Source organism: Salvelinus sp. IW2-2015, unplaced genomic scaffold (genome assembly GCF_002910315.2).
Source record: "Salvelinus sp. IW2-2015 unplaced genomic scaffold, ASM291031v2 Un_scaffold4833, whole genome shotgun sequence".
Lineage (NCBI taxonomy): Eukaryota > Metazoa > Chordata > Actinopteri > Salmoniformes > Salmonidae > Salvelinus > Salvelinus sp. IW2-2015.
This window is the reverse complement of record NW_019946102.1, coordinates 30,209-46,975: the sequence shown is the minus strand read 5'-3', so window position 1 is coordinate 46,975 and position 16,767 is coordinate 30,209. Positions and strand designations below refer to the sequence as shown.

The 16,767-nt window shown below is 43.9% G+C and overlaps 1 protein-coding gene across 1 annotated transcript in view; it reads left to right on the top strand.

Annotated features, from left to right (window-relative positions):
* Positions 1-5,590: 5,590 nt before the first annotated feature.
* Positions 5,591-16,767, top strand: part of LOC112077695 (neurobeachin-like protein 2) — a 17,629-nt gene continuing 6,452 nt past the window's right edge. Inside the window, exons 1-9 of the mRNA XM_024144171.2 lie at positions 5,591-5,913; positions 8,347-8,435; positions 9,510-9,683; positions 9,718-9,915; positions 10,239-10,320; positions 11,839-11,951; positions 12,821-12,902; positions 15,658-15,743; positions 15,896-16,108. Of these exons, the coding sequence (XP_023999939.2) occupies positions 5,884-5,913; positions 8,347-8,435; positions 9,510-9,683; positions 9,718-9,915; positions 10,239-10,320; positions 11,839-11,951; positions 12,821-12,902; positions 15,658-15,743; positions 15,896-16,010 (969 nt within the window). The 5' untranslated portion in view covers positions 5,591-5,883 and the 3' untranslated portion in view covers positions 16,011-16,108. The remainder of the gene's footprint in view (positions 5,914-8,346; positions 8,436-9,509; positions 9,684-9,717; positions 9,916-10,238; positions 10,321-11,838; positions 11,952-12,820; positions 12,903-15,657; positions 15,744-15,895; positions 16,109-16,767) is intronic.

Sequence of the window (16,767 nt, the reverse complement as noted above, 5' to 3'; positions counted from 1 at the left end):
TGAATATACCCCACTAGCTACAGAACAGCTTGAATATAACCCCACTAGATACAGAACAGTTTAATATATACCCCACTAGATACAGAACAGTTTAATATACAGTGTATTCAGACCCCTTGACTTCGCCCAAATTCGCAAATTCAACAATGAGTGGTTTGGAAGGAATCAGTGACAGTGGCTAACTGAAATCATTGCAAAGCAATCACTAGCCTGCTATTCAGTGGAGTTGCTGTGTGGTCCCAAATCTGGGATTAAGGGTTTCTTTTTCAAGTTTAAAATGATAAACATTCAACATTGGCCATGCTGTCAATGAAGCATGATTTGTGCCGCGCTCAAAACAACTGTTAACTCGGAACTGCAAAAACTTGACTTCAGTGAGTTCAAGACAACTGGGACGTAGGAATTAAACGTTTTGAACGGTCATCCAACTCGGAATTGTAAATCCAGCCTCTTTCTAGAGCTACGACATGAAGATCAATGACGTCATCATGATTCGACAATGTTTTTTTCCCGAGTTCCCAGTTGTTTTGAAAGCACCATAAATCCAGAGAATGCCCGACTTTGACAAAATTTGCCCGCGAAGGACCGCCGCGCCACCCTCCTGTTCAAGTGAGCACAGCACCACAAGGTGAGTCCAAAAATGTGTTGTATGCTGCTGCATAAATTATGTAATATGCCAGGGAGATATGTATACTGTAGCTAAGAAAGTAATACTAAGTGTATGTTATGTAGTAAGAAGTTAGTAGCCCATAAGATGTTAGTGCCTCACCCAAAGAATTTGGTCTATTTACCCCTCTTAATTTAGCCTACTGTTCTGACTTGGTGGCGCACATATAGCCTATAACCTGTTTTTGAGAAATGTAATCATAAAATATTGTAAGAGCTTTCATTGTCTGCTTATATGCCCCCTTTATTTATCCTACGGTTCTGATTTGGTGTACAGAGAGAACACTGTACTAACGGCCCATGTTCTGAATTCTGTTGCTGTACATTTCAGAAGTGCTAAACAAATAGTTATATTGAATATGTCTGTCCTAGTTCGCTCATTGTCTTAATCAAAATTACAGATGACCTCTTATCCGCTTGTCGTCCCCTTATGCCATAGTTTGTACATCTCAATTGTCAGTAGAAACCACATTTGTTTAAACAAGTCAGCCATATCAGCTATGTTTTTTTAAAGGGCAGTAAATGAGGCTGAATGAACTGTTTCGCTGCCAGACAAGCCTCCGCTGATATCCAGGTGTAGCAGAAGCAATATGTTGGGACTGCTGTTGGGACAGCTTTATGGAGGCCCTAACAGTTTGTGGGCACTGTTTGTCACCGTTATAGTACAATTCATGAATTGTTTAGTGTTGTGTTGTGTTTAGTGTTGTGTAGTGGCTTTGCTGGCATGCATCCCACTTTCTTTTTTTTCCCCCACCAAGATGTACATGCTGAAATCATCACTGCTGCTTTGCATGAGCCTAAGCCTATCTATTGTATTAAAATGACATTTTTCACATTATTCAAACACTCAGAATTCGCTGCTTCAACTTCAGTAGCCTACCTCTCCTGTTGTAGTCGGGCGTGGGAGTTCAAGTGGGCCTAGTATGCGTGGTGTCATTGAAATAGAGTAGGCTGGCTACATGGGCAGAAGAATCACGTGCCAGTTAACGTAACAGTAGCGGTGCGTGGGTAAAATGACCCGGGAAGCCAAGTGAAGCCATATTACAATTGCGTTGTTTGCTGTTAGTTCATATGCCTTGTGACTGTGATATATAAGCCGAGACAATAAGACAGTGGCAGAATAAATTCAACCACATCTTTGTTTTATCACAAAACCGGATAGCAACCTCTGTCCAGTGCAACCTCTGTCCAGTGCAACCTCTGTCCACCTCTGTCCAGTGCAACCTCTGTCCACCTCTGTCCAGTGCAACCTCTGTCCAGTGCAACCTCTGTCCAGTGCAACCCTCCGTCGACTACTAAACCCAGTGCCACCTCTGTCCAGTGCAACCTCTGTCCACCTCTGTCCAGTGCAAACCTCTGTCCACAATGTCCAGTGCAACCTCTGTCCAGTGCAACCTCTGTCCAGTTGCAACCTCTCTGTCCACCTCTGTCCAGTGAAGTCCACGACGCATGTTGCATGTTTATTTATTTTTTAACTTTTTAGTAAGACAGTTACATGACCTACAGCTTGCTTAAGCAAGTTCATGTTCCGACATTTCCGGACCACTAAACAACTATTGATTTAGAACCACAGACAGTTACCGCAAGTCACAAAGAAAACAGGAGCTGCCTCCTCTATTTCAGCACCAGTCAACTTTAACATTTTAACATCATCAAATCACCTCTGCTTAGTCTAAAACAGTGACAACTAAAAGATAAGAAAACCAATTTAGTCCAATCAACATCACCTAAATATGATGTGGCTGTCCATGTTTCTGATTTCTGGTTGTGTGTTCGTGCAAGTAGAAAAACATGTTTACTCACCCAACTTGTAGAGAAAGGCCAATGCCATCCTCCTCTCATGTTGACGAAAACGGTCTCCCACTCTGTCATACAGTACACGCTTGTATTTTGTTGTTGTCCTAGCTACCTAGCTAAAATGCTTGCTTGCTAGCCTAACTTCCATTCATGGGTAACGTTAGTTAGATAACATTAGCCTTCTACATCTAGCTACATATTGAACTACCATCCTCTCAGGCTAGGGCACAAAACATGTATGAATTAATGGTTGGATCAGAATCGCCGTTACAATCATTGACCAGTACGGAGAATTAAGCAAGTCCAAATCCCCATCTCCATCCATGGCTAATTTAGGATAGGGAGAATTTTTTTATTTTTTTATATATATTTTTATTTATTTTATCCCCTTTTCTCCCAATTTTCGTGGTATCCAATCGCTAGTAATTACTATCTTGTCTCATCGCTACAACTCCCGTACGGGCTCGGGAGAGACGAAGGTCGAAAGCCATGCGTCCTCCGAAGCACAACCCAACCAAGCAGCACTGCTTCTTAACACAGCGCGCCTCCAACCCGGAAGCCAGCCGCACCAATGTGTCGGAGGAAACACCGTGCACCCGCCCCCCCGGTTAGCGCGCACTGCGCCCGGCCCGCACAGGAGTCGCTGGAGCGCGATGAGACAAGGATATCCCTACCGGCCAAACCCTCCCTAACCCGCGACGACGCTATGCCAATTGTGCGTCGCCTCACGGACCTCCCGGTCGCGGCCGGCTGCGACAGAGCCTGGGCGCGAACCCAGAGACTCTGGTGGCGCAGCTAGCACTGCGATGCAGTGCCCTAGACCTAGACCACTGCGCCACCCGGGAGGCCCGAAAGGAAGAATTCTATCTATCTAGCTAGCCACCAGAGAACAACGAGATGCAACAATTCAAGTTGTTTCTGGTAATGACTTATGCTCTCTCAAAGAGATTTGATAGGAGATGCCAAATCCAAGCTGGCTTCACTTGACACCTGTTTTTTTCCCGCCGGGACCAATCAAAGTTGATCTCCCTCAGTTTAGCTCAACGCTCATTGGCTAATTTGTATACTTTTTTTGTCAAGGGAGGCCAAATGCTCGCTGGCTTCCCTTGCATTCAATGCTACTGGCGGCAAGAATGTCACGTTCGTTTGGACCCGACAGTAGACAGAGAGGGTTGCTGTTTGTTCGCTCCTTTTCCTGTGAGATACATTCATTCAGCCTCTTGCGAATTGAAGGAAAATTATGAAACACAAAGAGATGAGAAAATGTTAATATTTTGGGGGGAGCCTGGTTTCCCTTGTCGTTCGTGAATACACTTCACTCTAACTTAAATATGAAATTAACTTTACATATGATTAGACTAGTTTACTACAGTGTCTGTAAATAAATATTTGTAATGGAAAGAAATGGAGGGCGCTCAACCAACGTGAGTCGAGGTGCAATCAAAAAATCGAATCATCATGAAAAGGTTCTGGTCAATCACACCGACAGTGTCATTGTGCTAAATGTTACGTAGCATCATCTGGATATGTGTGCAACAAAAGTTCAACATTCACCTTATCCTACCATTTTTGTGAAACTGTCTATGCATATAGTTTGACTCATAAGTTTGATTAAGTTCTTTAAATCCAACGTTTGCTCCACATAGAACGTACTGCATCTGCCTCTGTAACGCAATGATGCAAGGCAAACGCAGTGTTCCATTGGAAATGAATGTACTTATGGTGTACCAAAATGCAAAGACACTGTCGGTGTGATCGAGGCGTACTATGGTGAGCTAGCGTTGCGCCTTTTCAATTTCAATAAGTAGGCTATTGACTACCCATTTATTTGTCTCTGCCTGTAAATCTGCCTCCTGAGGTAGGCTATATGCACAAGTGTCTGTCATCATTCTGCTTCAAGTTCAGTAACCAGGTGCGTTTGTGGTCTCAATTAAATAGAGTAGGCTATAGCCCATGGGCCGAGAAGCACGGGGCAGTTATCTGTCCAAGGAAATGTACTTCCTAAATATGATTAGGCTATTGCCTAGAAATACATATTGGTCACCCATAGGCTATTTCTCAGTTTGAAACTCCCAAAGGGTGGGCTATAAAAAATAACTCAAGAGAAAGGGCAAGTCTCTCCAACTCTGCTGACTTCAAACTACATCTACCATATTGGCTGATATAGGCCAGTATTAAATACAGATAGGCTAATATAATGGACCACGTGAGAATCTCTGGTAATTATACCTATTTCTTAAGTAATTTGCGCATTTGATATTGTCTATAGGGTGCAAAATTGCTGGGGCCATGGCTGGCAAGAGAGCTATGTCACATACGTCTAAAATAACTTTGCAGGACTGCGGTTGGGTTTGGGAGCAGTTCTTGCGGTAGCGGGTGGGAGTCGCACAGAACACCTGCGGGCGTGGTGCGGTAGGAAAATCTGCGGGTGGTAGCGGGATGAAGAAATCAGTCCAGTGCAGACCTCTACTGTGGATAACTGACAATGATGTGATTATTTCAAGGTAATTATATCTTCATGTCACTGAGACAGACAGACGGTCAGGCTATGAGGTGGCTGTTGAAATTAATAAAGTACACGTGTTTATGCAGAGCCGTTATGGCTAAACTTGGATCACAGATGACGACTTGAGGGCATATTCTATTTGTACTGAGACTTTTACTTGTGCCTTACTGTGCAGACAGGTACACATCGGTCAAGTACCTTGTAATGACTGTCATACTGAAGCTAGTCAGCTTTCCAGTGAACACATCTAACACTCTCAATACAAAAGTCAATCACAAACACTGCTCTTCTTCAGAAAAATAAACCTATTATCACCTAGTCAGATATTTTGGGTTCCACAACAACTCATCGAACTGTTCAAACATTTTTTGTACACCAACTGTGTTCCCGTACACGTCAGTCATTCTGAGAAGTAGAATGCTGAGTACATGCAGTGCTAGATAGTTGGAGGCTGCTGTTGGGTCGAGCCCTTACCGACATCCCCATCTGCTTCACAAATAGCTCCAGTAACTAAAGAGGAAGAGGCCTACTATGAGGAGGCTGAGTTTGAGCGTCGTGTGGAGGAAATGTGTTTCGGTTATAGTGACTTGGCATTTCCTGGTTGCTTGACAGAAGGAGAGAGAGACGGAGCGAGCAAGAGACAGATWGACACTAGTGCTGGTTAGGAGAGCGGGCTGGAGACAGACAGACACTAGTGCTGGTTAGGAGAGCGGGCTGGAGACAGACGGACACTAGTGCTGGTTAGGAGCGATGTGCTACTTACTACTCTGAGGAGCTGAAGCACCCTGTGGGCCTGGTCTGGACCTACTATTCTGACTCTGGACTCCCTGATGACCTAGGACCCAGGAGGGCTCACTGAGACTGGGTTCCTCAGAACCCCTTCCCGCTGCCCTCCCAGACACAGGCAATGAGACATGGACTGGCCCACAAATGACAGTCAACTGGTAGGCTGATGTTATCATTTCATTCTAGATTGATTACAGAAAACGTGATGATAGAAGCCTCATGTTCAGACACTCACATTGATGCACTGCATCTTACTGTATATTGGATTTAACATCTGTTGCATTGCTGCTGCTGATTTTTAAAAGACACTTGCTGAAGTTACACATTTACCAGTAGTAGTGATCTTTAAACGGGGGTTTCTGAAGTATGTTTTGGAGTGTGCCTTGCAGCCATATTGGTGCTGCTGCCAGCTGTTGACAATGTAGCTAACTTCCTCTGTAGGGGCCTGTGGGCGTCTTTCAGGCTGCAAGCATCAACCAGGCATGGTTCATTAGTAAACTAGCAGCAGTAGAAGTAGGCGTCTCATAGGGAAGTGCCTGACTAATTGTCAGGTCATGTGGTGTCACTTGATGTTATTTGGGTGTAATGAGTCAGGTTGGCCCTTGTGGGAACTGTACTCCCTCACTCCACACACCGCCTGATGTGTGGAAGAAAATAACACAAGAAAATAACGCAGTCTCGCAGTCTCTCTGTGGTGCTAGTGTTGTTTAGTGACATCAATAGTAGATACAGTCTCTCTGTGGTGCTAGTGTTGTTTAGTGACATCAATAGTAGATAGTACACAGTCTCTCTGTGGTGCTAGTGTTGTTTAGTGACATCAATAGTAGATAGTACACAGTCTCTCTGTGGTGCTAGTGTTGTTAGTGACATCAATAGTAGATAGTACACAGTCTCTCTGTGGTGCTAGTGTTGTTTAGTGACATCAATAGTAGATAGTACACAGTCTCTCTGTGGTGCTAGTGTTGTTTATGACATCAATAGTAGATAGTACCAGTCTCTCTGTGGTGCTAGTGTTGTTTAGTGACATCAATAGTAAGAGTACACAGTCTCTCTGTGGTGCTAGTGTTGTTTAGTACATCAATAGTAGATAGTACTCAGTCTCTCTGTGGTGCTAGTGTTGTTTGTTTAGTGACATCAATAGTAGATAGTACCAGTCTCTCTGTGGTGCTAGGGTTGTTTTGTGACATCAATAGTAGATAGTACACAGTCTCTCTGTGGTGCTAGTGTTGTTTAGGACATCAATAGTATATAGTACACAGTCTCTCTGTGGTGCTAGTGTGTTTTAGTGACATCAATAGTAGATATACGCAGTCTCTCTGTGTGCTAGTGTTGTTTAGTGACATCAATAGTAGATAGTACGCAGTCTCTCTGGTGCGTGCTAGTGTTGTTAGTGACATTTTTACATTTACATTTAAAGTCATTTAGCAGACGCTCTTATCAGAGCGACTTACAAATTGGACATCAATAGTAGATAGTACACAGTCTCTCTGTGGTGCTAGTGTTGTTTAGTGACATCAATAGTAGATAGTACACAGTCTCTCTGTGGTGCTAGTGTTGTTTAGTGACATCAATAGTAGATAGTACACAGTCTCTCTGTGGTGCTAGTGTTGTTTAGTGACATCAATAGTAGATAATACACAGTCTCTCTGTGTGCTAGTGTTGTTTAGTGACATCAATAGTAGATGGTACTCAGTCTCTCTGTGGTGCTAGTGTTGTTTAGTGACATCAATAGTAGAGAGTACACAGTCTCTCTGTGGTGCTAGTGTTGTTTAGTGACATCAATAGTAGATAGTACGCAGTCTCTCTGTGGTGCTAGTGTTGTTTAGTGACATCAATAATAGATAGTACACAGTCTCTCTGTGGTGCTAGTGTTTGTTTAGTGACATCAATAATAGATAGTACACAGGCTCTCTGTGGTGCTCTAGTTGTTTATGTTGTCTCTGTGTGCTCTACTTGTTTATGTTAAATCATGTACATACTTAACCGGTGTTTTATTTATTTGGCCTATAAAGAAATGCATACTGTAGCTTGTTACTTTAATGATCGTTCTTTCAGCCACAGGCCTACTATTTTGAGAAAAGGCTTGAATGCGTTATCTCATATGCTCCTGAATGTGCCATCACTTTCGTAAGGTTGCTGTAACTTCCTGTTGCAAAAACAAGAGACGTCAGCCCCTCAGGTTGTTGTTTAGAGTTTGACCGCAACACACTGCATAAGGACAAAACTGTTAGCACTGTGATCAGAGAACATCAACCACAGGGTACAGTCCTTTTAACGGAATGTTAACGTGTACTGGTCCACGTGCACTGTACTTTTTCCATTTTGTGTTTACTAGTTCTGCACGTGTGACTTCAGAATCAGAAAATGTTATTGCCATGCAACAAATGTTGCCAGGATTTCCCTTGGTGTTGTACAGAGAAGCATCAATCACATTAACCCAGATCAGACTTGTGCCAGTATGACTGGAACTCATCCTCTGCTCTCCTCCTCTCCTCTCCTCCTCTCCTCCTCCCTCCTCCCCTCCTCTCCCCTCTCCTCCCCTCCTCTCCTCTCCTCCCCTCCTCTCCTCCTCCCCTCCTCCCCTCCTGCAGAAAGATGAGGGCTGCCTGCAGCAGTGGCTGGAGGCTTTTGTGTCTTCCTTTGAGAAGCTTGTTGATGTGCAGTCACTGGAGCATCGCAGGTGAGTTGACTGATTGGCTCAAATGTATTTCCTACGTCCCAAATTGCAATCTATTCCCTATACTACTTTTGACCAGATCCTAGATCTGTAACAAGGGGAAACTTCAGGGCACTGGTCACAGGGTGTGAGACAAGCTGGCTGATACCTTGTCATCTAAAAGGCTTAAAGGTGGACCTGAGCAATGAAATAGTTGTAAAAGTACTTCATTTTAAATAAACTGCAGACTTGGAAAGTCAATTCACATGGCTGGGGGCTAAAACAAATGTCTCTTCCAYACAGTCAGGAAACGCCTTCAGGAAAACACAGGCCCTGATTACACATCGCAGGCACCTGTGCCAATTAGCCACACCCACCAATTAGGCAACATAATGAGCAATGCTAAAACAACAGGACATGTTAGATGATAGAAAGTGCAGGTTGAGCTGAAATAGAAAATAAATAACATTACTTCACAGTAATCTACAGTTTCAAAATGTCAATAAAATATACATTTTGTCCATAGTGAAGGGCTCTCTTTCACAGATGGGATAACCTCATTGACATTTTGAAAGTAACATTGAAAGTCACATTGTTGTATGCACGTCACATTATAGGAGCATTATTAGTGCGCAGGCGGGTTCTTTCTTTAATTCATCAATATGTTACCAAACCCCTGCTGAGGGAGAGATACTTCAGGCTACAGGTGGTTTGTGTCAGACTGAGTTGGATGAACTCTGACCTTATTACCAATCCAGAGGTGTAATTTTGACATGTTTATAGAGTACATAAGTAGTAAAACAGCACCATCCTCTCTCTCATCTCTTCTTCCTCTCCTCTTCCCCGCTCCTCTCCACCACCTGTTCTCCTCTTCCCCTTCCCCTTCCCACTCCGCTCCCCTTCCTCTTTCCTCTTCCCTCTCCCCTTCCCTTCCCTCTCCCCTCCCTCTTCCCGCTCCCCTTTCTCTTTCCTCTCCTCTCTCCTCCTTTCCTCTCCCCTTCCTCGTCCTCTCCCTTTCCCTCTCTCTCCCTCTTCCCTCTCCTCTTCCTCCTCCCCTTCTCCCCTTCCTCTTCCCCTCCCTCTTTCCTACATTCTCAGGCTGGAGAACTATATTGCGGAGGTTCCCCTCGTACCCAGGGACGTACTGGTGTTCTTCAGTGACCAGCTATCGCACAGTGCCATTCACCTCTCTGGGGGTGACAGTACAACAGCACCCTGCACCTCTCTGGGGGCGACAGTAACAACAGCACCCTGCACCTCTCTGGGGCGACAGTAACACAGCACCCTGCACCCCTCTGGGCGACAGTAACAACAGCACCCTGCACCCCTCTGGGGGCGACAGTAACAACAGCACCTGCACCCCTCTGGGGCGACAGTACAACAGCACCCTGCACCTCTCTGGGGGCGACAGTAACAACAGCACCCTGCACCTCTCTGGGGGCGACAGTAACAACAGCACCCTGCACCCCCTGCTGCTTATCAAGTTCTTCATTATCGTCTGCAGGTAGACCTTATATGTTCTATGACCCTCAGTTCACCCCTTTGTTAAATAACTCTGCCCATCCTGTCTACCCATGACTGATGCTAGATAACATGAAAAAATCAGCTAGAAGCTGATGCTAGATAACATGAAAAAAATCAGCTAGAAGCTGATGCTAGATAACATGAAAAAAATCAGCTAGAAGCTGATGCTAGATACATGAAAAATCAGCTAGAAGCTGATGCTAGATAACATGTAAAAAATCAGCTAGAAGCTGATGCTAGATAACAGTGAGATCAGAGAAAGATTGGTGACAATTTAATGATCTGAGTCTCTCTGTTCTTCAGGAATATGGAAAACATTGACCCAGAGAAGACCCCAGGCTATGTCTTCGAGACCATTAAACTGTTAAACTTCTGCTTGACTCAGGTAAGACACAACCCTAGATGAACCTCATATACACACACACACACACACACACACACACACACACACACACACACACACACACACACACACACACACACACACACACACACACACACACACACACAACACACACACACACACACACACACACACACACACACACACTTAAGCTACACATTAGTAATGTTCAACAATGGAGGATCTGCAAACTATACTATATCACTCATTCATACTCTAGATTAATATACTGTCTATTGAGCCAGAATGATAATATATATATTTATTTTTATTTTTATTTTTTTACCGTATATTTTACCAGGTAAGTTGACTGAGAACACGTTCTCATTTGCAGCAACGCACCTGGGGAATAGTTACAGGGGAGAGGAGGGGGATGAAAGAGCCAATTGTAAACTGGGGATTATTAGGTGACCGTGATGTGTTGAGGCCAGATTGGGAAAATACTGTCTATTGAGCCAGAATGATATTATACTGTCTATTGAGCCAGAATGATAATATACTGTCTATTGAGTCGGGAATGATAATCTGTACTGTCTATTGAGCCAGAATGATAATATACTGTCTATTGAGCCAGAATGATAATATACTGTCTATTGAGCCAGATGATAATATACTGTCTATTGAGCCAGAATGATAATATACGGTCTATTTAGCCAGAATGATAATATTACTGTCTATTGAGCCAGAATGATAATATACTGTCTATTGAGCCAGAATGATAATATACTGTCTATGAGCCAGAATGATAATATACTGTCTATTGAGCCAGAATGATAATTACTGTCTATTGAGCCAGAATGATAATATACTGTCTATTGAGGACAGCAATGATATATACTGTCTATTGAGCCAGAATTGATAAATACTATCTGTCTATTGAGCCAGAATGATAATATACTGTCTATTGAGCCAGAGGGAATGCAGTGAGAGAAGAGTATCATAAATAGGAATGTTTATTTAGAAGGGAAGTGTCAGGAACGTCGTCAGGGAAATGACCGTACATTTCCTTTATAAGAATGTCGCCAACAAAACAAGAAACACCAAAAAAAAAAAACGTGAAGCTTACTAGGGCTATACAGGCCACTAACAAAGACAACTACCCACAACTAAGGTGGAAAAACAGGCTGCCTAAGTATGATTCCCAATCAGAGCAAATGATAGACAGCTGTCCCTGATTGAGAACCATACCCTGCCAAAACATAGAAACAGAAAACATAGAAATAAAGAAACTAGAATGGCCACCCTAGTCACACCCTGGCCAAACCAAAATAGAGAATAAAAGTCTCTCTATGTTTATTTAGAAGGGAAGAGTATCATAAATAGGAATGTTTATTTAGAAGAAGAGTATCATAAATAGGAATGTTTATTTAAAAGGGAAGAGTATCATAAATAGGAATGTTTATTTAGTAAAAGTGTGTAGCTGTGTTTGTTATTATTTGCTCTGAGATGTCTTTGTCTTAAAAGCCCTCTCAAGGTCAAGTAAATATGTGTGTGTTTCAGCTGAAGAAGCAGCCTGCGGATCAGTCGTCCCTCCAGACATTGATTCAGTATGGCCTAATGCTGTTGGAGAGTCTCTTTGACCCTTATAATACATGGAGGAGACGCCTGGCAGGGTAAGTGTGTGTGTTGTGTGTGTGTGTGTGTGTGTGTGTGTGTGTGTGTTGTGTGTGTGTGTGTGTGTGTTGTGGTTGTGTGTGTGTTGTGTGTTTGTGTGTGTGTGTGTGTGTTGTGTGTGTGTGTGCGTTCACCCTACCCAGTGTTTTGAAGCTGGGTGGAGACAGCCTGTGGACTGTGTGTGTTTTGAAGCTGGGTGGAGACCGCCTGTTGGACTGTGTGTGTTTTGAAGCTGGGTGGAGACAGCCTGTTGGACTGTGTGTGTTTTGAAGCTGGGTGGAGACCGCCTGTTGGACTGTGTGTGTTTTGAGCTGGGTGGAGACAGCCTGTTGGACTGTGTGTGTTTTGAATCTGGGTGGAGCCGCCTGTTGGACTGTGTGTGTTTTGAAGCTGGGTGGAGACCGCCTGTTGGACTGTGTGTGTTTTGAAGCGGGTGGAGACCGCCTGTTGGACTGTGTGTGTTTTGAAGCTGGGTGGAGACCGCCTGTTGGACTGTGTGTGTTTTGAAGCTGGGTGGAGACCGCCTGTTGGACTGTGTGTGTTTTGAAGCTGGGTGGAGACCGCCTGTTGGACTGTGTGTGTTTTGAAGCTGGGTGGAGACCGCCTGCTTGGACTGTATAAAACCCAACCCTTAGAAATGACGAGGTCTTATCTCTGCATGTTCATCTGTAGTGGATGCCGGTGTTGCTGCAACAGCTCTTATCTATGTCTCCTTAAGTCTGCTTCCAAATGGCACCCTATTCCCTTATATAGTGCACTACTTTAGACCAGAGCCCTGTGGGAGAACTACATGGGGAATAGGATGCTATTTGGCACGGAGGCCAAGTCTGTAGGCCTGCTGTAAATGTATGTGTGTTTGTGTTTTTAGGGAGGAGGTGAGCATGGTGGAGAGGAGCAAGTGTAAGTTCTCCCTCTCCCCCTACCAGAGGAGCTGCCTGCTCTATTCCATGGTGAGGCACCACACACTCACACGCGCTCTCTCACTCACTCTCTCACTCACTCACTCACTCACTCACTCCAGGCCTCCCTCCTACACCACACTATCCTGAGTAACTTCTCCCTTACAGCCTATGGTCCCAATTGTACTACTCCTTCCTCAAACAGCTTCCACTGAGCCCACTGTAGACTTCATTCAGCACCTGTCTATTTGTATATATTTCTACTTCTATCATATATATACCTCTGTGTATATATAACTACTTCTATTATACAGTGGGGCAAAAAAAGTATTTAGTCAGCCACCAATTGTGCAAGTTCTCCCACTTAAAAAGATGAGAGAGGCCTGTAATTTTCATCATAGGTACACTTCAACTATGACAGACAAAATGAGAAAAGAAAATCCAGAAAATCACATTGTAGGATTTTTTATTAATTAATTTGCAAATTGTGGTGGAAAATAAGTATTCATATATACCTCTGTGTATATATAACTACTTCTATTACTATAATATACCTCTGTGTATATATAACTACTTCTATTACTATATATACCTCTGTTGATATATAACTACTCTCTATTCATATATATACCTCTGTGTATATATAACTACTTCTATTCATATATATACCTCTGTGTATATATAACTACTTCTATTCATATATATACCTCTGTTTATTAACTACTCTATATATATACCTCTGTATATATAACTACTTCTATAATATATACCTCTGTATATATAACTACTTCTATTAATATATACCTCTGTATATATAACTACTTCTATTAATATATACCTCTGTGTATATATAACTACTTCTATTAATATATACCTCTGTATATATAACTACTTCTATTAATACTGTATATACCTCTGTGTATATATAAACTACTTCTATTAATATATACCTCTGTATATATAACTACTTCTATTAATATATACCTCTGTGTATATATAACTACTTCTATTAATATATACCTCTGTGTATATATAACTACTTCTATTAATATATACCTCTGTGTATATATAACTACTCAGACTACCTTTATACTAGCCTGTTCTCCTGTTCCAGTAATATACAGCTTTCCTTTAGGCTGCTCAAAATGTACTTTTCTCCCTTTGGAGAAACACAAGAGTCCAGCAAGAGTCCAGTCGAAATGTTCTGTCTTGATCTAAAGTTAATTATGTTATTTTCTAATTAGCAGTGTTCTCTCAATGGGATCTTAGTTTATTAAACGCTTCTATTGCTAGCGTCCTTTGATTAGCACGGTGCTCATCTCTAAACCACGTGGGAAACCGGTCTGGACAAGTTGAGTGTGTAGATGACAGAAAGCTCAACGTGACTGTTAACACCATGCTATTGAGAGAGGGAAGTGTTTGAGCTGCATCCCAGTTGGCACTGTATTCCCTATATAGTGCAGTGCTTTTGACCAGAGCCCAGTGGGCTCAGCCTCTGGTGTGTATAATACTGCTAGCTGTTGTTGGACCTATTACTAAGGCTTATGGGATGTCACGTTCGTCAAAGAGAGGAGACCAAGGTCGCAGCGTGATGTGAATACATTCTTTTTTAATTCATGAATGAAACACTAAACAAACTAACAAAACAACAAAATGAACGTGAAGCTATAAATAACTGAGTGCTGACATGCAACTACACATAGACAACTACCCACCAATACAGGTGGGAAAAGGCAACCTAAGTATGGTTCTCAATCAGAGACAACGATAGACAGCTGCCTCTGATTGAGAACCACACCCGGCCAAACACACAGAAATACAAATCATAGAAAAAGGAACATAGAATGCACACCCAAATCACACCCTGACCAAACCAAAATAAAGACATAAAACGCTCTCTACGGTCAGGGCGTGACATGGGATCTCCATTGTCTTGATACATAACCTTGCCTAACGAGGGCTCAACCCACATCCTGCTATTTCTCAATGCTGTCCCAGTGTGCCTTGGATTTCCACATCTCATTATAACATCACAGTATACTGGCTGTGCATACTGTCTTGTACAATGTATTGCCATTAGCCTGGTCCCAGATCTGTTGTCTCCTTCTGTAGGCTGGTCCCAGATCTGTTGTCTCCTTCTGTAGCCTGGTCCTTTTTTTTTTTTCTAGCCTGGTCCCAGGTCTGTTGTCTCCTTCTGTAGCCTGGTCCCAGGTCTGTTGTCTCCTTCTGTAGCCTGGCCCCAGGTCTGTTGTCTCCTTCTGTAGCCTGGTCCCAGGTCTGTTGTCTCCTTCTGTAGCCTGGTACAAGATCTGTTGTCTCCTTCTGTAGCCTGGTCCCAGGTCTGTTGTCTCCTTCTGTAGCCTGGTCCAGGTCTGTTGTCTCCTTCCGTAGCCTTGTCCCAGATCTGTTGTCTCCTTCTGTGGCCTGGCCCCAGGTCTGTTGTCTCCTTCTGTAGCCTGGTGCCAGATCTGTTGTCTCCTTCTGTAGCCTGGTCCCATCTCCTTCTGTAGCCTGGTCCCAGGTCTGTTGTCTCCTTCTGTAGCCTGGTCCCAGGTCTGTTGTCTCCTTCTGTAGGCTGATCCCAGGTCTGTTGTCTCCTTCTGTAGCCTGGCCCCAGGTCTGTTGTCTCCTTTTGTAGACTGGTCCCAGATCTGTAAGGGCACTTGTCAACTCCATTGCTCATTGTCAAGCCAAACCTTTTGGTATGACAGTGAGCGACAAGGAGTTGGCATGATGGTACAGACTGACTCAGGCTAGATTGCCATGTCATCAAAACAACAACCATCAATGTGTCGTTGGTTCACAGACAGCCTGCAGGACAGCCAGCAGATCCCAGAGGTCCTCACTCTCCGATTGGTCCATCTCCAAGGGGCTGTCATCAGTGGCAGCAAGGTAAAGCACTCCTACTGTACCTCTCTTCAGAATTGTGTGTGCGTGTACTGTACCTCTCTTCAGAATTGTGTGTGTGTGTGTACTGTACCTCTCTTCAGAATTGTGTGTGTGTGTGTGTGTTAACTCGTATGTACTGTATCTATTCATTCCAGAAGAACGGCCTGCTCTCCATCACCCTGCAGTCTGTGGAGGACCTTCTTTCTGTACTCAGAGCCTGGTGCCTCCGGACCTCCTCCAACCCCAAGGACCCCACGCTGCTACGGCTGACCCTGCAGTGCCTGACTGCAATGGTGCATATCCTCCACTCCAGTAGTCCTGCAGAGCGCCGGCTGGAGATCAGGACCGTGTTGGATGGCTACTTCCAGGTAGTAGCAACAGCAGTAGGAGAAGTAGTAGCAGCAGTAGTAGTAGGGGAAGCAGGAGCAGCAGCAGTGGTAGTAGCAGTAGCAACAGCAGTAGGAGAAGTAGTAGTAGGAGAAGTAGTAGTAGGAGAAGTAGTAGTAGGAGAAGTAGGGGAAGCARGAGCAGCAGTAGTGGTAGTAGAAGCAGTAGGAGTAACAGTAGGAGGAGGAGGAGGATTATAGCAGCACCAACCTGTAGCACGCGCTCCAGCAGGTATATTTCACTGGTCTTCCCCAAAGCCAACTCCCCCTTTGGCGCCTTTCCTTCCAGTTCAGTTGTGTCGCACTGCTTTGCTTTACCAACTTTACAGTTGTTACTATGCATTGGGGCAGGTAGGGTTCTCCTGGCATCCGACAAACTAGATTCGTCGATCGGATTGCCAGATGGTGAAGAGTGATTAATTACTCCAGAGAACGCGTTGTCACTGCTCCAGAGTCCAATGGTGGCGAGCTTTACACCACTCCAGCCCACGCTTGGCATTGCGCATGGTGATCTTAGGCTTGTGTGCGGCTGCTCAGCCATGGAAAACCATTTCATGAAGCTCCCGATGAACAGTTCTTGTGCTGACATTGCTTCCAGAGGCAGTTTGGAACTCTGTAGTGAGTGTTGCAACCGAGAAGAC